This window comes from Bos taurus, chromosome 10, assembly GCF_002263795.3.
Source record: "Bos taurus isolate L1 Dominette 01449 registration number 42190680 breed Hereford chromosome 10, ARS-UCD2.0, whole genome shotgun sequence".
Classification (NCBI taxonomy): domain Eukaryota; kingdom Metazoa; phylum Chordata; class Mammalia; order Artiodactyla; family Bovidae; genus Bos; species Bos taurus.
The window spans coordinates 42,749,195-42,770,081 of NC_037337.1; the positions used below are offsets into that span (position 1 = coordinate 42,749,195).

General features: G+C 39.5%; 2 protein-coding genes and 1 pseudogene across 6 annotated transcripts in view; 1 reads left to right on the forward strand and 2 right to left on the reverse strand.

Annotated features, from left to right (window-relative positions):
• Nucleotides 1-145: 145 nt before the first annotated feature.
• On the forward strand, nt 146-15,530 carry KLHDC2 (kelch domain containing 2). Of its 2 annotated transcripts, none has more exons than NM_001014948.3 (13): nt 146-590; nt 3,047-3,126; nt 4,759-4,876; nt 10,958-11,073; nt 11,377-11,458; nt 11,618-11,701; nt 12,238-12,318; nt 12,392-12,450; nt 12,847-12,956; nt 13,383-13,455; nt 14,764-14,851; nt 14,944-14,996; nt 15,221-15,527. In NM_001014948.3, exons 1-13 carry the CDS (start codon nt 438-440, stop codon nt 15,342-15,344), a joined length of 1,221 nt encoding a protein of 406 aa, NP_001014948.1. In that variant the 5' UTR covers nt 146-437; the 3' UTR covers nt 15,345-15,527. The 2 variants fall into 2 exon arrangements, with proteins under 2 accessions (NP_001014948.1, XP_059746499.1); XM_059890516.1 differs by lacking the exon at nt 146-590 and adding an exon at nt 731-926 and having other exon boundaries at nt 15,221-15,530.
• On the reverse strand, nt 10,067-10,190 carry LOC112448622 (uncharacterized; annotated as a pseudogene).
• Nucleotides 13,966-20,887, reverse strand: part of NEMF (nuclear export mediator factor) — a 57,595-nt gene continuing 50,673 nt past the window's right edge. Inside the window, exons 27-34 of one of the 4 annotated variants that reach the window (XR_009496068.1) lie at nt 19,779-19,856; nt 19,375-19,572; nt 18,150-18,182; nt 17,254-17,354; nt 17,114-17,157; nt 16,952-17,031; nt 16,378-16,718; nt 13,966-14,446 (exon numbers count right to left, since the gene is read on the reverse strand). Coding sequence is in view for 3 of the 4 variants with exons in the window: in XM_005211722.5 (XP_005211779.2) it covers nt 16,641-16,718; nt 16,952-17,031; nt 17,114-17,157; nt 17,254-17,354; nt 18,150-18,182; nt 19,375-19,572; nt 19,779-19,856 (612 nt within the window). In the remaining variant the exon portion in view is untranslated. Of the gene's footprint in view, nt 16,719-16,951; nt 17,032-17,113; nt 17,158-17,253; nt 17,355-18,149; nt 18,183-19,374; nt 19,573-19,778; nt 19,857-20,887 lie in introns of all 4 variants that reach the window. The other 3 variants (XM_005211722.5, NM_001205505.3, XM_010809280.4) reach the window with 3 other exon arrangements.

The following is a 20,887-nucleotide window of genomic DNA, read 5'->3' on the forward strand; positions in this document are numbered from 1 at the left end:
TTCTGGACCCAGGCCCAGCAGGCGCAGGATGCGGGAGGACCCGGCGCTGGGGGCGCTCAGCACCAGCCGCGCTTCCGGATCCCGGCGAGCGGCGTCAGCGGAACGGGCGGCTCCCAGCGCGGCGTAAACAAGGGCCCTCCGCGGCGAGAAGCGAGCTGGAGGCGGGGCTGACGGGCTGGAAGCTGGTATCAGCCCGAGGCGGACCCTTGCCCGCCCTGCTCGCGTCCCTGCGCCCTCGCTGCCTCCAGCCCGCAACCCCTACTCAAGCGGCCAGAGGCCGTCCTCGCAGAGACGGGCCGGGAGGACAGAATCCCGGGCGGCGGGGAGCGGCCGTAACACCAAACCTTTCGCCGCCGCCGCACGTCTCTTTCTTTTCCTTTGTCTTTTTCTCCTCCGCGGGTGCGGGGATTCCTGGTGAACCGAAGTGCAGCCTCAAGATGGCCGATGGCTACGAGGACCTGCGGGAGGACGAGCTCCCAGGGCCAGCCTACGAAGGCTACGAATCCGCGGAGCTCGCCTGCCCCGCCGAGCGCAGCGGCCACGTAGCCGTCAGCGACGGGCGCCACATGTTCGTCTGGGGCGGTTACAAGGTCAGTGGGCGGCCGGGTCGCGCGGGCGTCGGCCGGCAGTTACCGGTCGGGGGCGGCGGGAGGGCCAGGGTGGCCACCCCGGGCGCCTTCAGCGCCCCCGCGCCGCGACTCCGCCGGTTGGTTCATTCTCTTGCGAGTGTGGGAATCTTCCCACGGGTCTCCCCACCCGTCCCAGGGCTCCTGGGCTGTTGTCACGCCCGCCTTCTGCTTACAAAGCCTGCTCCCCGCTCCCTGCCCGCGCTTGCCCATGTCCGAGCTTTACCTGCGGAGGGCGCGGCGGGTGGTGGGAGACCGCGGAACGTTTTTATTTACAGGGTTGGTGTGTAAGAAGTGACGGTGTGTGAGGTCACTCTTGTTATTGGGCATAGAGCCGGGGTCCGGTGCTCGCTGATGCCGTGGCCCACTTAGGGGGAGACGGCCTCTTAGGGAAAATGCATTGGAATTCTCCAAGGCCGCAAAAATTGGCTTGTTGAACCTTCCCGCCGGTTCAGGAGTCCCAGCTACACCTGTGCACCTGCCATCCTGGTGTTATTCGAATGTTTCGGGGCTATTTTCCTTTTGGTTTCAGCTGAGAAAGGGTTGAGATTTTTCACATTAAACTCCTATAAAGAAAATTAATGGAAAATTTGTATCAATAACCGAAAAAAAATCAAGAGTAACAGCTTTTAACTACAGAACGCAGCCCTTTGACCCTTAGTCATGAACCAGTATGATTAGTTACCAGTTGAGAGCATGTAGTTGAGTTTCTTCTCTTTTCCTCTGTCTGGAAATCCTGCCCAAGTGCCTCCTATTTAAACCTTCTCACTAGTTCTCTTGCCCTTTTGCTTTTAGAGCTTCCTAATAACACTCTGCATTCTAGAATCGTCTTATTTCATTTGCTGGAGTGGTTCGGATCTGTTCTTACCAAAAATATTTTTGTCCCTTTTTAAAAAAAATGATCTGCCCCCGCTCCAATTTGCTAGAAATCTAGTCCTGTACACCAGTGCCTTGCCTGACTTGGAAGCACTAGGTGATTCTGGGTCATAGATTTTAGCTTATGCTACAGTTGATGTGACCATTTTTTGAGATGACTCTGAAAAGATAGCTGGGAAAAAGCTGTCTTGATTACTTCCTTTGGTTCCTTTCTCCTAATCCTGATTAATCTGAAATGTTTTCCCCAGCCTCCAATGAATAGGTGTTCAGAAGAGAGGGTATTTGGTAGGAGCAAGGTGGCTGGTACCGGGTGACTTTTATTAAAATGTAAATAATTGCCTTGGAGAAAGGTAAAACTGTTAATCTTCAGTAGGAAGAGGGAAGGTGAGGGGATAGGGGAAAAGGGTTGTGCGGGTGGAAGATTCTGAAGGTGAGTTGTGGAGGGCCTGGACGCCCAGGTCTGAGGCGGGGTGGAGAAGCGTGACTAGTGAAGTAAGTTTGTAGTTCTCAAACAGGCCTTCCTCCACTTTCTGGCTACAACCCTAAGAGTACCACACACCGGAGGCCCTTGGAAGATTGTTTTGATTTCAGTAAACCTTAGCTTCATACACAGAAGTCAGTTTTCCTCCTCCTGCCAAAGTGATGTACTCTGAGTCAACCTGCTATCTTGCTGCCAGCCTTTTTATTTCATAAGTGGTGGAGTGGAAAGAGAAATATTTACATGCCCAGATGTTCTGTTCTGTTTTTCAAGCTTACAACTCTGACACCCATTCTTAGTGAACTGCATCTGTTTGCTTTATGTCAACATTGTTCAGAAAGTGGCCAGGGTGGTTCAAAGTCTGGAGAGGTCAGGCAAAGTGGTTGAAGTTGCAAATTCAGGGAAAGGAGGCTGGAATCCTGCTTCCACCATTCCTTGTTGAGTAGCCTTGGGCAACTTCTTGGAGAAATCTATACCAGCTATTTCTTACAGTTGTTGTGTGATTCAATACAGCACTCCATGGATAGCACTTCATTAGTTCTGGCATATAGTAATCTCTATCTGAAGGGAAATGGAGCAGAACAGGGAACTTAAGATTTTGTACAAGGACTTAATATTTGCAGTTCTGCCCTCCCTGCTTCTTGGCAGAGAATGAATGGCTAAAAGGGAAGAACATCTGACCTGTTAGTGTGGATCAGGTGCTTTCAAGGTAGAACTTTCTTTAGCCTGCCAACATGACACACATAATCTTCCATGAGGTCATGTAACTCAGATTTGGTGTGTGGAGTGTTATGGATAAAGTGGCCTTAGAGATTAGCTGGAGATCTAACTTCATGCATCATTGCAACTGCTGTATCAAGAATTTGAATTGAGGCCTCTCTATATTAAGCATTACTTTGAGTATGAGGCATGGGGTAGGGAGAACTGTACATGTGATAGAATTGTTAAAACCTGTTTCTTATAACTCTCAGTATCTCAAATGAGATAGATGTGAAAAAATATACAATAGTGCCTCTTTAGAATACAAGTTATATTTTGTATTTGCAACTTTTTGTTGTTGTTTTAGAGTAATCAAGTCAGAGGATTATATGACTTTTATCTGCCTAGAGAAGAACTCTGGATCTACAACATGGAGACTGGAAGATGGTAACTGTGGATATTAAGAGGGGGACTAGAACATCCAAATAAGGTTGCAAACAAAAACATACTCTGTAAAACCCATACTACTGAATAAAAACACTTTAATTAAAGATACTAACCTAGCTGTGTATTTTGAAAACAGTGTTCTACTAGTTTAGCTTAGCTCCTGAGCTTAAATACTTTTGTATTTCTTCAGTAGTTACTAGATGCTTTTATGACCTTTGAAGAAATTTCTGTTCAGAACTGTGTCAAGTATTATAGCAGTATTAAAGAGGTAGAAGCTTCAGATCCTGGAATGGAAATACATAAAAGTTCCATATATATATTCAATATGTTATGTCTTCTGTTATGTATTTTGAATGAGAGAAGAATTTGTAGACTATATTTGCTAGAAATAAAGGTAGTATTCTATTTTAATGAGCTCTAATATTAAAATTTCTATGCAGATTTCTTTGATTTAGCATGTTTTGCCTTAAAAACAAAATTAAATTTGCCATCCATGCAAATGGGTTATTCTGAAAGGACTTTTTGCCAGTTTCATACCAGTAATACTTGTACATTCTTAGCAGAATTAATAAATTCTCAAAATGCTGGGTTGGCTGTGTTTGAGGATTTAGAACGTAGTTTTCCCCATGGGTTGCTTTGTGAAAACTTAGTCTGTTATATATTTTAGCATATTTGAGATCTCAGAACTAGGAGAATACTAGTTCCACTTAAGAGTTCAACTAAAAATAAACCAGGATTATTTTTGCATATAGCTAGTGTTAATCTAGCTGTTTAACGCTCTTTTTCTAGAGAACTGGACATTTATAATTGTATTCCTTTAATGGGGAAACTTAAAAAAGAAATTCAATCCCAGGAAGAATTTTTACAAAATCAGCCTATCAAAACTTAAAAATTGGGAATTCCCTAGTGGTCCAGTGGTTAAGACTCCACGCTTCCACTGCAGGGGCACAGGTTCAGTTCCAGGTCAAGGAACTAAGCTCCTGCATGTCCCACAGCACAGCCAGAAACAAACAAACATAAAGCTTAACACAGATGAAGCGATATTAGGAGTAGAAGCCCTTGAATGTAATATTAATATTCTGAATCTTAGAATTAACTTTTTGATTCAGATTCACTTTTAGACTTAGAATGAGTTAAAACAGGTAAAGAGCACTCAGAGGAATGGTTGGCCTATAGTAGACACTACCTGAGTGTCTGTAGTATTACATAAGGTCGGAATCAGACTAATTCGAATGGCTAAAGGTGACTGAATTAAAAAACACTTATTAATCTGTCAGGACTCAGATATTGAAGTTTTCTTCCTTTGGGTTCTTGGCCCACTCAAAAAAACAAAACCATCATTTATGGTCAAGTAACCAGAAAAAGCAAACAATTTAGTTAGAGAAATGTTGAGATGGTTTGCTCCTAGAGTGATATATGACATGTAGGCTTTCAGAACCTCCCATGCTGTCACGTTAGTGCCTGCTGGCGCAGCCTGTGGAGTGGGTGAAAGGGACAAGTTAGAAGAGACCTCAGTATAGCTACTCACCCCTTATTTTTTCCTTTTATTGTGGGGATAGAATTAGAAGACTGGATACATTGTTGCATTTCTTCTTGGGGAAATTTATTTACATTCAGTTTTTTCCCTCTCAGGAAAAAAATTAACACTGAGGGTGATGTTCCTCCTTCTATGTCAGGAAGCTGTGCCGTGTGTGTGGACAGGGTGCTGTACTTGTTTGGAGGACACCATTCAAGAGGCAATACAAATAAGGTTAGTGTGTGTAAGGATGGTTTAAGGTAACTTTGTTCTTTTTCAGACCACTTTAGATTTCTAAGGTTAGCCCAGTTTATTCCTGTTCAAGTTCAAAAACATGTGTACTTGATTGTGGTATGTTCTTTGCAGCTACTTATTCTCTTATTAATAAAATGCTGTATATTAGATGAATATTAGTAAACTAAAAACAAGATGCAGTTTGGGGGACGGGGCGGGGTATTGATGGCTCAGATAGTAAATAATCTGCCTGCAATGCACGAGACTTGGGTTCAATCCCTGGGTTGGGAAGATCCCCTGGAGAAAGGAATGGCTATTCACTGCGTATTCTTGCCTGGAGAATTCCATGGACAGGAGCCTGGCGGGCTACAGTCCATGGAATTACAGTGAGTTGCACACAACTGAGCAACTAACACACACAGTAAAATTTAACAGGCCACAACTCAAAAAGCTGTAAGGAGAAATTAACACTGACAAAATTTCATATACTAACATTCCTATAACATGCCACTATAAGATACTGTTGTTCAGACTTTGTCTATGTTTTGCCCAAATAGGGAAAAGGCATGTTTTTCTCAGGCCCGTACGAGACAGATGCAGTCAGAAAGGTGCATGTAATGTACGTTCAGTTCAGTTCAGTTGCACTCATGTCCAACTCTTTGAGACCCCTAGGACTGCAGCACGCCAGCCCTCCCTGTCCATCACCAACTCCCAAAGTTTACCCAAACCTATGTCCATTACGTTGGTGATGCCATCCAGCCATCTCATCCTCTGTTGTCCCCTTCTCCCGCCTTCAATCTTTCCCAGCATCAGGGTCTTTTCCAGTGCGTCGGTTCTTCGCATCAGGTGGCCAAAGGATTGGAGTTTCAGCTTCAGCATTGGTCCTTCCAATGAATATTCAGGACTGGTCTCCTTTAGGATGGACTGGTCGGATCTCCTTGCAGTCCAAGGGACTCTCAAGAGTCTTCTCCAACACCACACTTCAAAAGCATCAAGTCTTTGGAGCTCAGCTTTCTTTATAGTCCAACTCTCACATCCATACAGGACCACAGGAAAAGCCATACTACTAGCTTTGACTAGACGGACCTTTGTTGGCAAACTAATGTCTCTGCTTTTTAATATGCTGTCTAGATTGGTCATAACTTTCCTTCCAAGGAGTAAGCGTCTTTTAATTTCATGGCTGCAGTCACCATCTGCAGTGATTTTGGAGCCCAAAAAAATAAAGTTTGTCACTGTTTCCCCATCTATTTCTCATGAAGTGATGGGACCAGATGCCATGATCTTAGTTTTCTGAATGTTGAGTTTTAAGCCAACTTTTTCACTCTCCTCTTTCACTTTCAAGAGGCTCTTTTCTTCTTCGCTTTCTTCCATAAGGGTGGTGTCAACTGCGTATCTTAGGTTATTGATATTTCTCCCAGCAATCTTGATTCCAGCTTGTGCTTCCTCCAGCCCAGTGTTTCTCATGAGGTACTCTGCATATAAGTTAAATAAGCAGGGTGGCAATATACAGCCTTGACGTACTCCTTTCCTGATGTAGAACCAGTCTGTTGTTCCATGTCCAGTTCTAACTGTTGCTTCCTGACCTGCATACAGGTTTCTCAAGAGGCAGGTCAGGTGGTCTGGTATTCCCATCTCTTTCAGAATTTTCCACAGTTTGTTGTGATCCACACAGTCAAAGGCTTTGGCATAGTCAACAAAGCAAAAGTAGATGTTTTTCTGGAACTTCTTGCTTTTTCGATGATCTAGCAGATGTTGACAGTTTGATCTCTGGTTCCTCTGCCTTTTCTAAATCCAGCTTGAACATCTGGAAGTTCACGGTTCACGTACTGTTGAAGCCTGGCTTGGAGAATTTTGAACATTACTTTTCTAGCATGTGAGATGAGTGCAATTGTGCAGTAGTTTGAGCGTTCTTTGGCATTGCCTTTCTTTGGGATTGGAATGAAAACTGACCTTTTCCAGTCCTGTGGCCACTGCTGAGTTTTCTAAATTTGCTGGCATATTGAGTGCAGCACTTTCACAGCATCATCTTTTAGGATTTGAAATAGCTCAACTGGAATTCCATCACCTCCACTAGCTTTGTTCAAAGTGATGCTTCCTAAGGCCCACCTGACTTCACATTCCAGGATATCACACCATTGTGATTATCTGGGTCGTGAAGACCTTTTTTGTACAGTTTTTCTGTGTATTCTTGCCACCTCTTCTTAGTATTTTCTGGTTCTTTTAGGTCCATACCGTTTCTGTCCTTTATCAAGCCTGTCTTTGCATGAACTGTTCCCTTGGTATCTCTAATTTTCTTGTATAGATCTCTATTGTTCTATTGTCCCATTCTATTGTTTTCCTCTATTTCTTTGCATTGATCCCTGAGGAAGGCTTTCTTATCTCTCCTTGCTAATCTTTGGAACTCTGCATTCAAACGGATGTATCTTTCCTTTTCTCCTTTGTCTTTCGCCTCTCTTTTTACAGCTATTTGTAAGGCCTCCATAGACAACCAGTTTGCCTTTTTGCATTTCTTTTTCTTGGGGATTGTCTTGATCACTGACTCCTGTACAGTGTCATGAACCTCCGTCCATAGTTCTTCAGGCACTCTTATCAGATCTAATCCCTTGAATCTGTTTGTCACTTCCACTGTATAATCGTAAAGGATTTGATTTTGGTTATACCTGAACATTCTTGTGGTTTTCCCTACTTTCTTCAATTTAAGTCTGAATTTGGCAATAAGGAGTTCATGATCTGAGCCACAGTCTTGTTTTTGCTGACTGTATAGAGTTTCTCCATCTTTGGTTGCAAAGAATATAATCAATCTGATTTCGGTGTTGACCATCTGGTGCTGTCTATGTGTAGTCGTCTCTTGTATTGTTGGAAGAGGGTATTTGCTATGACCAGCGCGTTCTCCTGGCAAAACTCTGTTAGCCTTTGCCTTGCTTCTTTCTGTACTCCAAGGCCAAATTTGCCTGGTACTCCAGGTGCTTCTTGACTTCCTTACCATTGTGTTTGGCAGGACAGAGGAACAGAAAACAAAAAGTGTTAACCCAAGAGGTGATGCTTGAGTGGAATCACAGAGTATAGTTGGAAGGAGTATTATGCAAGGTATATAGGTACCAGGATGCAGAGTTACACGCAGATATGTCTGGTTTATGGAAGTGCCAAGTGATTTGGTGTAGACAGAGCATGTAGGTTGAACTGGTTTCAGATTTCAAACTGTGCTCCTAGGAACTCTAGTGATTTTGGGGGGGATGCTTTGGGACACCTGTGAGAGAAGTATATGGGGTTAGGCAGGCTCCACACCACCCTTTTCCTCCTTCCTTTTAACAATTGTAGCTCCGCCCATTTATTTATTCACAGTTCACCCTAAGGTAAATCACAGTTCACTTTAATTAAGTGAATAGTGTTGCATGCTCTTTGGGTTTGGACAAAAGAGCTATTCCAAATCCTGAAAGATGATGCTGTGAAAGTGCTGCACTCCATATGCCAGCAAATTTGGAAAACTCAGCAGTGGCCACAGGACTGGAAAAGGTCAGTTTTCATTCCAGTCCCTAAGAAAGGCAATGCCAAAGAATGCTCAAACTACCGCACAATTGCACTCATCTCACATGCTAGTAAAGTAATGCTCAAAATTCTCCAAGCCAGGCTTCAGCAACATGTGAACCGTGAACTTCCTGATGTTCAAGCTGGTTTTAGAAAAGGCAGAGGAACCAGAGATCAAATTGCCAACATCCGCTGGATCATGGAAAAAGCAAGAGAATTCCAGAAAAACATCTATTTCTGCTTTATTGACTATGCCAAAGCCTTTGACTGTGTGGATCACAACAAACTGTGGAAAATTCTGAAAGAGATGGGAATACCAGACCACCTGACCTGCCTCTTGAGAAACCTGTATGCAGGTCAGGAAGCAACAGTTAGAACCGGACATGGAACAACAGACTGGTTCCAAATAGGAAAAGGAGTACGTCAAGGCTGTATATTGTCACCCTGTTTATTTAACTTATATGCAGAGTACATCATGAGAAATGCTGGACTGGAAGAAACACAAGCTGGAATCAAGATTGCCGGGAGAAATATCAGTAACCTCAGATATGCAGATGACACCACCCTTATGGCAGAAAGTGAAGAGGAACTCAAAAGGCTCTTGATGAAAGTGAAAGTGGAGAGTGAAAAAGTTGGCTTAAAGCTCAACATTCAGAAAACGAAGATCATGGCATCTGGTCCCATCACTTCATGGGAAATAGATGGGGAAACAGTGGAAACACTGTCAGACTATTTTTCTGGGCTCCAAAATCACTACAGATGGTGACTGCAGCCCTGAAATTAAGACGCTTACTCCTTGGAAGGAAAGTTATGACCAACCTAGATAGCATATTCAAAAGCAGAGACGTTACTTTGCCAACAAAGGTTCGTCTAGTCAAGGCTATGGTTTTTCCAGTGGTCATGTATGGATGTGAGAGTTGGACTGTGAAGAAGGCTGAGCGCCGAAGAATTGATGCTTTTGAACTGTGTTGTTGGAGAAGACTCTTGAGAGTCCCTTGGACTGCAAGGAGATCCAACCAGTCCATTGTGAAGGAGATCAGCCCTGGGATTTCTTTGGAAGGAATGATGCTAAGGCTGAAACTCCGTACTTTGGCCACCTCATGCTAAGAGTTGACTCACTGGAAAAGACTCTGATGCTGGGAGGGATTGGGGGCAGGAGGAGAAGGGGACGACAGAGGATGAGATGGCTGGATGGCATCACTGACTCGATGGACGTTGAGTCTGAGTGAACTCCGGGAGTTGGTGATGGACAGGGAGGCCTGGCGTGCTGCGATTCACGGGGTCGCAAAGAGTCAGACATGACTGAGGGACTGATCTGATCTGATAATGACATATATCCGTTATTATAATGTCACACGCAGTATTTCACTGTTCATAAAAACTTCTGAACTTGTGTATACATCTCCTCTCTCCCCCTGAACTCCTGCTATCAGTCTTTTAATTGTCTCTATAGTTTCGTCTTTTCCAGATGGCATATAGTTGGAATCTATTTTTCTTTTCTTTGCCATCCAAGGAAAAGCCTTTATAACACCACTCATGGCTCACCCATGCATGGACCTGACTTGCTCAGTGGCAAACTTCCCCACTAAATGCTGTAGCTTTTCTTTCCATGTTGAGCCCTGTCACACTGGTCCTGCCCAGCAGCATGTGGAGGTGCAGGGGAGTCTGTGTTTTCTGTTTATTCATAGGAAGGCCACAAGTCTTGCCCCTTGTCACAGTGAACCCAGATTTCTGTTGGGTATGTTGTAAACAGAGAAGCCGTTTCTTCGGGTTCTTATTTTTATATTTAGGCGTTTGCTTAAGACTTTGTTGGAAGAAAGGGTTTTGTGCCTAAAAGGTTTTGTGAGGCACTGCTGTAGGCTGTTGTTGAGCCATCTATTTTTCAGGGTCAAGGGGGAGAAAACTAACTTTGACACAACATGAGGAAACTTGGGGAAAAGACTAGTTGTGGCTTTAGTAAAGGGGAGTGGTCAGAGAAATGGTTAATAGTTAAATCAGTACGGTTGAGGAAAAGAAACCTTAGGAGCCTAAAAAAAAGAAGCTAACTTATTGACTATTTAAATGTAAGTACCTGGATGTGAACCCTCTGAAAGACAAATGAATATTTAATCTTTTAAGATTTATCCTTAGCTCCTAGAGTTAAGTGGGCACTTAAGACATGTTTGTTAAATTGAAGATGAATTGCTAAGTTTGTTTTTTTTTTTGTAATACCATCCCATAATACATAAATTAGATCAGTACAATTTAAAGTGCCTATCTCAGGCAAAGAATGTAGTAAATTAACTCACTTTCTAGTCCTTCAGCCAAAAAGTGGTATGGGGGGAAAAACAGGCTGAACGCAAACAAGGTGCACAGTGACTTAAGTAATTCACATTCCGGCAGAAATTTCTTCCCTGGACTCAGACTAGGTAACATTTTACAGACTGGCAGCCAGTTTGCAATTATACTTTTAGTAGTACTGAATTAGATGACATTCTTATCAGCGTAAATGCAATAACATTAAATGCCAAGGTTGAATTTCCTTCATGTAACAGAATCTAACATTGCTTCTGGCAGTTCTACATGCTGGATTCAAGGTCTACGGACCGAGTATTACACTGGGAAAGAATTGACTGCCAAGGAGTTCCTCCATCATCAAAGGACAAACTCGGTGTCTGGGTATATAAAAACAAGTGAGTGAGCCACACTATAGGTTTGGGTTTTTATGTGGAAAGTACTTTGCCATTCACGTATCCTTTGCTAATAACCATTGTAATCATGTAAAATGCCTCTGAAGGCCCATAAAGATTGAGTGAATTAATGGCAAAGCACCTAAGACATCATTGTTAGTCATATTAGCCATTATTATTTGAATAAGTATTTTTATATACTCCAGTGTGCCTTCTCAGCTCATGAAATATTACAAAACAAACAAAAAAATATCTTGTATCCTGTGGATGTTTGAATTATTAATTTCTTGGTTTTTTATCAAACAGGTTAATATTTTTTGGAGGGTATGGATATTTACCTGAAGACAAAGTATTGGGAACTTTTGAATTTGATGAAACATCTTTCTGGGTAAATGAAGTTTCATATTTGCAAAAGTGGCCTACTTAGTCTATTGAAATAATATACTTCGTTTGCTATTAGCTTTGTTCATTTTGCCCTGTTAATAAACCAAAGGTTGTTTTACAAACATTATTTGTAAAAACTAACTCAGATTCTTATTTTCTGTAGAATTCAAGTCATCCAAGAGGATGGAATGATCATGTACATATTTTAGACACTGAAACGTTTATCTGGAGCCAGCCTATAACTACTGTGAGTTACTGAAGAATAATGAATTAATTATTAAAGCAAGGGCAGTTGCCAACTAGTGCCCTTCAATGAGAAGGGCAGTTGGCAAGTGGTGTAAAATTGACAGTTCATTTTTCTCCAAGGAGTCTAAAACTAAAAAGTTAATGAATGTATAGACTAGCCCAGTATCTGTCATCTAATAGCTGTTAAAAGTGGTATAGTTTGTAATTAAATAAATGACCTAGTGCTGGATTGGGATTTAAATTACTCAAATGTTAGATGTCTTTTTCCTCTGACACAGTGTCATATAATGTTCTAGCTTTTATTTTTAAAGAAAAGTAAAGCAAGTAAGCATTCTATGAACTAGCCCTTTCAGTAATGTTTCTCAAAAGCTCCCAGTTTTGGTAGTCAGCCTTTAGTACTGCTGTTTACTACAAGTTTGCACTTAAGCTTAAGAGCTCAAGTGTTCTGCACATTCTATCCCACTTCCAGAAAAGACTTCTTTCTGGTATTTATAAAACGTTCATTTATTCATTAAATTGTTTTTACGACTTAACTAGGGTAAACCACCTTCACCTCGTGCTGCCCATGCCTGTGCGACTGTTGGAAACAAAGGCTTTGTGTTTGGAGGCAGATACCGCGTGAGTATATAAAATAGTTTCAAAGATGTGCTTTTCAGTTACTCAGAATGATAACTAATTTATCCTTTTTTAGGATGCTAGAATGAATGACCTTCACTATCTTAATCTGGATACATGGGAGTGGAATGAACTGTAGGTATCATCTAGATGATTATTTAGGAAAGTTTTTCAAAAAAATTCCAATGGATTTTCCCCTTACTCTCTATTATTAGTACATAATGTACCTGCTTTCCTTTTCTGTAACAGTGAATCTTAAGTAAACATGATCACTAAATCCTTAAGGAATCTTTAAATTTTCAGTGCCCATAACTATGTCTAGCACATAGCATGTGCTCAGTGTTTGTTGAAAAGATCTAAAGTTGACCTTCCTTCCAAGGAAACAGTTCATTGAAAAGCATGTAGTTGTTAATATCTAGAAGCCTTTTTAAAAATCTCTTCAAAATTCCATATAAAATTTTAGTATTTCTCTGCTTTAAATACAGTAGCAGCTTTTAAATGCAGATATTGTAACTTAGCTATCATTTTCAGAATTCCACAAGGCATATGCCCAGTTGGCCGATCTTGGCACTCACTAACACCAGTTTCTTCAGATCATCTCTTTCTCTTTGGAGGATTTACCACTGATAAACAGCCACTAAGTAAGTACTCTTAAAATATTTTTACAAGTTATTATACATCATTTGTAAGTAATATAAATAGCTGGAAAAAATCAGTATTTTTAGGTGTATCAGAGGGCTATAGGAATGGTTAGAAGATTTGGTATTAATTTTGATCCTATAATATATATACAGTTGTTTTCATATGACACATCTATCTGTCCAGTAAAAAAAAAAATTACCTAGAGCTCTTTGCCCTGCTAAATAAATGGCTGTAACATGGAAAGGGCTTACATACCTAACTGCAGGGGAAAAAAGGAAATATACTTTCTGTATCTACTCAAAATCTGATTTATTACTGTTTTTACTAAAGCTGCACTCTTTAAATATCAGTGTCAAAAATAAATAAATATCAGTGTCACATTGACAGAATAACATACTTAATGCTTTCTTCTTTGCTTTAATCAGGTGATGCCTGGACATACTGCATCAGTAAAAATGAATGGATAAAGTTTAATCATCCCCATACTGAAAAACCAAGGTATGAACTATTTAAAAGGTAGTTCTTGAGTGAGGTCCTTAGAGATGTATAAGACTGGTAATGAATGAGAAAATTCAGTTGGCTGCATTCACTTCCTCATAAAAACCCTAGCATTCACTAAGGTTTAATTTGAAAGAAAACCAAAGTTCTTAGTATTAGTGCTTTCTTTTTCATCATCAGTGCGTGAAAAACAGGGCTGGATTTTGCTTTTTGCTTCATTAGAATAATGACATCGTTAAAATTTATACTAAAGCTCTTTACCAGAGTAGAACTGTTTCTAGATTTGTCATCTGAAAAAGGAAATTCTAGTTCTCTTCTAGGAGAGAATTCAAAACCCTAAACAATGTTTGACGGTGAGGGAATTAAGAACTTACAATCAAGTTTACAGCTATGCAGTATAACAAATACTAGGAAGTTGAATTGTCCAAAAAGAGCCTGTTAGAACACTTGCTACTTTTCTTATCTCAGAATTGTTACAGAGACTGCTAAAAGGAAATGATGTAGTCACAATTGTTGTTCAAAGCATATTTGTTTAATGTTAGCTTGCATTTTGGAGAAGGCAGTGGCATCCCACTCCAGTACTCTTGCCTGGAAAATCCCATGGATGGAGGAGCCTGGAAGGCTGCAGTCCATGGGGTCGCTGAGGGTCGGACACGACTGAGCAACTTCACTTTCACTTTTCACTTTCATGCACTGGAGAAGGAAATGGCAACCCACTCCAGTGTTCTTGCCTGGAGAATCCCAGGGATGGGGGAGCCTGGTGGGCTGCCGTCTATGGGGTCGCACAGAGTCGGACATGATTGAAGCGACTTAGCAGCAGCAGCAACTTGCATTTTTATCCACGCCTCTAACCTAAGTAGTACAGTCATGCCATTAAGATGCCTTTCGGCACAAATACTCTTTCCAGAGAGTCAGGCCTGAAGATGCTCCGTTTCACTCAGGCAGAGTAAAACATTCCTCAGATGTTTTGCATAAGGACAGCTGACCCTGCCTATGAAAAGAAGGAGAGGGCATATACCACTCATCTCCCAAAGACTTTTATTGCTCATAAAAACCTAGAGAACAGATCGTTCATTTCAGACTCCTCATTGCATAAATTAGGAATGGACCAGAGAGATAATGATATCTAGATAAAGACACTGATTTTTCTAGCTTTTTGTACTTTTCCTTGAGATAACTGTGTCTCAACTTTATGTTTTGGTCTGTGCTAAAGACCTTTAGTCTTTATTTCATCATCTCAATTCTCTACTATAAATTATCAATTTGGTAATTGGGTTGACTTCAAACAAGTTCTTGTTTTAAACGTAGATTATGGCATACAGCTTGTGCCAGTGATGAAGGAGAAGTAATTGTGTTTGGAGGGTGTGCCAATAACCTTCTTGTCCATCACAGAGCTGTAAGTACACCACCCTTTATTAAAGGACACTCCATATTATTGCTGAAACTTTGTTGTGAAGTACTTTTAATGTATTCTTGTCTATTTTTCAGGCACACAGTAATGAAATACTTATATTTTCAGTTCAACCAAAATCTCTTGTAAGGTAAGTAACTTTTTTACTTGGTACTTATTTTAAATTGTTTTTTAAACACTTTGAATTAGTGTTCTTGAAAAAATAGGTTTATGGATAATTTAAGGGCAATAATAAACTTTCATTGATAAAACTATCCAGTTTCTATGAAAATCTTTAAAGTGGTTTTTCTTTTTTGGTAGTTTTAATATACTTCTAACAGTAAAGTGAAATTATTTTTCTTTGTCCACTTTCAGGCTAAGTTTAGAAGCTGTCATCTGCTTTAAAGAAATGTTAGCCAACTCATGGAACTGCCTTCCAAAACATTTACTTCACAGTGTTAATCAGAGGTTTGGTAGTAACAACACTTCTGGATCTTAAGGCTTCATAGATAATGCCTCTGATCACTTGCATGGACATCAATTCTGTAAACATCAGAGTGAAATCATTTGTATAATTATATACACTGTTGTAGTTTGCAGCTTTTTAGTTTTAATGTGCATGTGAATGGCCTAGAGAACCTATTTTTGTGTCTAAAGTTTACAATAAATGTATTTAACAGCATAAGTTATTACTTGGGCTTTTTACCCAAAGGAATGATTATTTCCTATTTGGTAACAACAGGGTCTATATCTGTAGAAACACTGTATTAATTATTCCTACCAGTATCAAAATGGTGAAGTTACTTTTTAAAGACATTAATATTTTAGCTGTTTCTTGAGTAGTCTGTTATGTTGAATTTAAAACACTAGGCTACATAAAGTGGTTGTTGATAGGACTAAGCTGGTAAAAGAAACCTTGGAGGGACCAACGGCCGTCCAGTCCTCGACCCCAGTGCTTTGGTGTAAGGGTCGGGGCAAGTGGAGTTGCTCATGTTGACCCTAGGCAGCCTGTTCAGTTGTTTTAAAGTTAACAGCTTTTACAGCTCATAAAAGAATGGAAATAATGTATGACTTTATTCTCCATTGTTAGGAGACAGAAAAAAGCGGGGTCAGGAGTCTTTAGTGGTAAACCTCAAAGTGCACTTATAATATTATAGGTTAAGATACTCTGTAACATGCTACTGATAATTACTAGAGGTGGAAAATAAAATGGCACAGAGCTGAATGAGATTACAAGAAAGAAATTAAGATGAAAAGTAAAGGTATTATATAAATGCGTGGAAATTATCAACACCAATTTCTTCTAGGTGTTATCTTAAGCCAAGTCATGGGAATGATGAGTAAAGACAGAAGTCTACTTCCTCACAACTTAAATGTATAACCACCCCAACCCCCACCAGGAAAAACAAAACTTGCGATTGGCCTGTAATAGATATATTAGATGTTATGTACAGCAGACTACCGAGTCAACAGTCTAACCAGTTGAGCCACTTCACTATTCCATTTCTTTACAACATGAAATGAATACTTACTATTAACCTTCCAAATTTCAAGAAAATGTAGAATTGCAGTTGTTTACAATTAGCATTTGCTGTCCACAAATATTTTAGGAAGTCCTATCATAGTGTTTCCTCTCTATAAAACTGGAAAAAAACCAAGTCGTTTTGGTGAATACAGCAAGGCAATGTTAGTTCACTTTTAAATACGGAAGTCTTGTTACATGATGTTTTCATCTCTGAACTTCCAAAAGACTATAAAACTGACTCTTCTCAAATATTTTAGGATTTCATTTCAGCTATTTTCTTTTTACATTCAGAAGATTGGGTGCAGACACTTTAACTTTGCCAGGAATGTTTCTTGATAAATCCGTGTCCTAAAAAAAAGGGGGGGGGGTGCTGAATATTTTCACAATCACATTTTTATGATCTTTATTATGTCCTCTGCTGCCAAAAAAATGGCATTTCTAAAATTTTCATCTGAAATTTACTTTCTACCAAAATGATAGCTGCAGCTTCCATCTGCTAACAATACAAAAATAAAAGAATTATAACTGCTCACATTTAACTGTACCACCAATCTCTAGAGATTTCTACAGGAACACTTTACCTTTACACTGCGGAATAAGTCTTTTTCTCTTGCTGTTGCTTCTTTGGAATGCATGAAACTATTCAAGGCTGTTTTCGCAGCTGTAAGCAGAAAATAGAAGAATCTACTTTTGTTCAGCCAAGAAATACTTAAAATCATAATTCATAAAAAGATTTTAAATACCTTTTCCCTTTTTCTGAACTCCAGGAGTAAGTTTCACTTTGTATCTTTAAAAAGGAATTGCATGTGTTACTAAACAGATAACAAAATGATTCCTAAGTCAATGCTGTGGCAGCTGTTTGAGTAAACTCATAATGACTTACTTATAGTTTGTCATGGTGGTATATGGGGCACATATTGGAATGGCAAACAGCAGTACATCTTCAGAATGTGGCTGCCCTGTCAAAGAGTCAAACAGATTTTCCTAAAAAGGGAAAACAAAAACAATTACAAAAGCTATTTATACCAGCCCTAAACTAGGAAAATTCTAATAAAACAATCAATACATTTTATCATTTTCTGATAAGATTTCTTTTACCCTTTGGGGCTATATATAAAGCAGAGATTAATGACGATTTTCAAAATGACACTTAGATATATTTAAGAAAAAGGGAGGCATTTTTGGTTGTCATAACTGAAGCAGTGTTGGGAGCAGAAACATTACTGACATCTTTTAGTGGGTAGATGCCAGGGATGGGACAACTCCCCACAAAAAGAGTTATCCATCCTCAAATGTTAAAGATGTCAAAGTCGGGAAACTAGATTACAACAGTCATCTCTCATGCCTGTTCTTAAGGAGAAATTCTAGGGCTGCTTAGAGTTCCCATTTTGTCGGCTGCCTAGAAGATTGTCTGTATTTATCTAACAACGTGAGTAAATTCAGATTTAGGACAAAACACTTGGTACACTTAGTGCTTACTATATGCCATGAACTTTTCTAAATGCTTTATGTATACTATCTTAGTTCTCACACAACTCTCCCGGTAGAGGCAATTATATCCCTGTTTTTCAGATGAGGAAACTGAGGCACAAAGAAAAATGTTTCCAAGGTTGTAGTTATATGTAACAGAGTTAGGATTCAAATGTGTTATTCCAGAGCTTGTAGTCTTTTTTTTTTTTTTTTTACCCTTTTAAGTTCTAGCTAGAAGTTGTATGCCAGATATTGTGGGACCTGGATTGCAGTCAATGTTGTAGTATGAACCCCAACACAAAATCATACCTCATTTCCCTGCTGGTCTACATCTTGTTCTTCCTGTTTCAAATATATAAAATTTTAAAAGTCAGTTGTAACTTAAATTGAAACTCTATACCATTGAAATCTATGAAGAGAAAAACTGATAAATATAAGATAGACTAAGTTAATACATGTGTCTAATATATGAGAAAGCAATGCCATTCAAAGAGAAAAAGGATGTGCCCTAAAGTTAAAAAAAAAAGACTTCCACAGAATATATGCTAATGAAAGTGTTAGTCACTCAGTTGGGTCGGACTCTTTGCAACCCCATGGACTGTACAGCTCACCAGGCTCCTCTGTCCATGGGATTCTCCAGTCAAGAATACTGGAGAGGGCTTGCCATTCCTTCTCCAGGGGATCTTCCCCACACAGGGATTGAACCCAGGTCTCTTTGCACTGCAGGCAGATTCTTTACCATCTCAGCTGCCAGGGAGGCCCATTGATAATTATGAATATTCTAACAGTTATGAATATTTGAGTGTAAGGTTTACAGAGTAAGTAATATAAAAATCTGAAGACAAAGTGAGTTTTAATATTACTAAACAACACTGTTCGGGGAACCAAGAAAACAGTAATACGTTTAGGATCCCTGTAAGCACTACCTGCACTGAATGGAGCACACAATACAACCAAAGTTTAACTGCCATGAATAAAAATATAAAGGTGAAACAAAATTTTTTTACCAATTTATAAAACAATAAATCCTTTGTTCAGAATTTCAAAAAGATATATTCATGCAAGAAGATATACATTGAGGCCAGACTTTCATACTCAGCTGATGGAACAACTAGGCAAATATCTTAACTGGAAAAATGTCAACATTTCACACTGTAGTCACATTTGACATCATGTAATATAGTATATATTCTTATAGAAAAAACTAGAAAACTGCAAATTCATTTCTCATTCATGGTCAACATAATCCTAATTATCTGTTTTAACTAAGTTTCCACCAGAATCTAGTTTCTCCATAAAATTTTCTAATGGCTTATGATAAACTTTTTAGGAGCTAACCAACACTGCCATTTTTATATATAGCAATTAAAATTTAGGTCTTTTAGGCTATATTTCTAAGGTAACTTCCCATTAAGAATAGGGTTACCACTCACCCTGGTTTTATTTTAGCACTGTAAATCCCATGTCCTGGGAACCTTGAGATCGTTGGTCACCCTAATTAAGAAGCAAAAGCCCATGCATGTGGTAGCCTTACCTTGTCATCATGTGGTTCATCTACAGCCAAGTCTTGTAACTCATGAGTGGTAATTTCAAGGGATGGAGTTTCTTTCTTTATGCTGTCTGAAACTCTTGGTCCACCTCTAGGTTTCTGGGGCTGTTTCTTCACTGGTTCATCCTTTATTTTGCCTTTCTTTCCCTTTTTCCCTTTTTCTTCTTTGTTCGAACCTGCAGACTTCATAGAGGGAAAAACAGTTAATGTTGACAGTATTTTCACTGTTGTCAGTTCTTTAACAAATGCACAGCATATGATAGGCAGTGGTCTGGATGCCCCTTGACAAACAAATGAAATTATTATTAAATGTTGCTTACTCCCAGCAATAAGGCAGTGGTCTGGATGCCCCTGACAAACAAATGAAAATATTATTAAATGTTACTTACTCCCAGCAATTTCATGATGAGCTCACGTTCTTCTTCATCTTGGTCCTTGTATTTTTCCTTCATTTTTTTCATTTTACTCTACAAAATAAACATTTTTGATTGGAAAAATTTAGCAGTAAGAAAATGTTAAGACATGTATATAAAGAAAAGCCACTTCTTTAATTCTGTCAAAATGCTTATTCAGTAAGGCACCACTTTAACAAACAATATGGAGTCTTTGAAGATGGATAAAACCATAGTCCTCACCCTCAAACAATTGATCATCTTGTGGAAAAAAGATACACAGAAGAAGAGTAAATTAATGCAAAATATTCTAAATGCAAACAAGTTTATATCTAAGATAATTTAGAGAAAGGAGACTTTTTTTAAGCTTGAGCAAGAACTGAAAGATTCATTGCATCTGGGAATACAAGAAAGGCAAGATTATAACGTAAAGACAGAACAGAGTAGTAATGGCTAGTCATCACACGTGGTTGCCATCAGGATACACATAAGAACAGGAAACGGGGCAGCAAAGTTTAGCTGGGTATTTATTGCAGAGACTCTTAATACCTTGTATTTCATCAATTAAACTACTGATTCTTTACTCTGGGTACACATCCAAATCACTCGACCAGTTTTTAAAACCACAGACATACAAGCTTCACCTCCAAAGGCTTTCATCTTGACTAGTCTTAGCTAGGACCCAAATAACAAATTTACAAAATCATAAAGATTTAATAAGACACACAAAAAACACTATACAAGATTGACAAATCAGACTTCATTAAAATTGACAAATGCTGTTCATCAAAATACTACAGAAGTGAAAAAGCAAGTCTCAAAACATGAAAAAAATTTTAGTACAGATAACCAAGAAAAGACATGTATTTAGGATTTCAAAGAACTATAAATCAGTGAGAAAGCTGGACAACCCAACTTTTAAAAGCTAAATTAAGATTTCAGTATGTACACATTTGAATGACTTGAAAAACCCCAACAATACCAAATGAAAGTGACGATGTAAAGCAACTGGAACTCAGATACACAGCTTGGTGGGAAACTGGTACAAGCACTCCGAAAACTTCTAATACCTACTAAGCCAAACACAACACGTGCGCTATAACCCA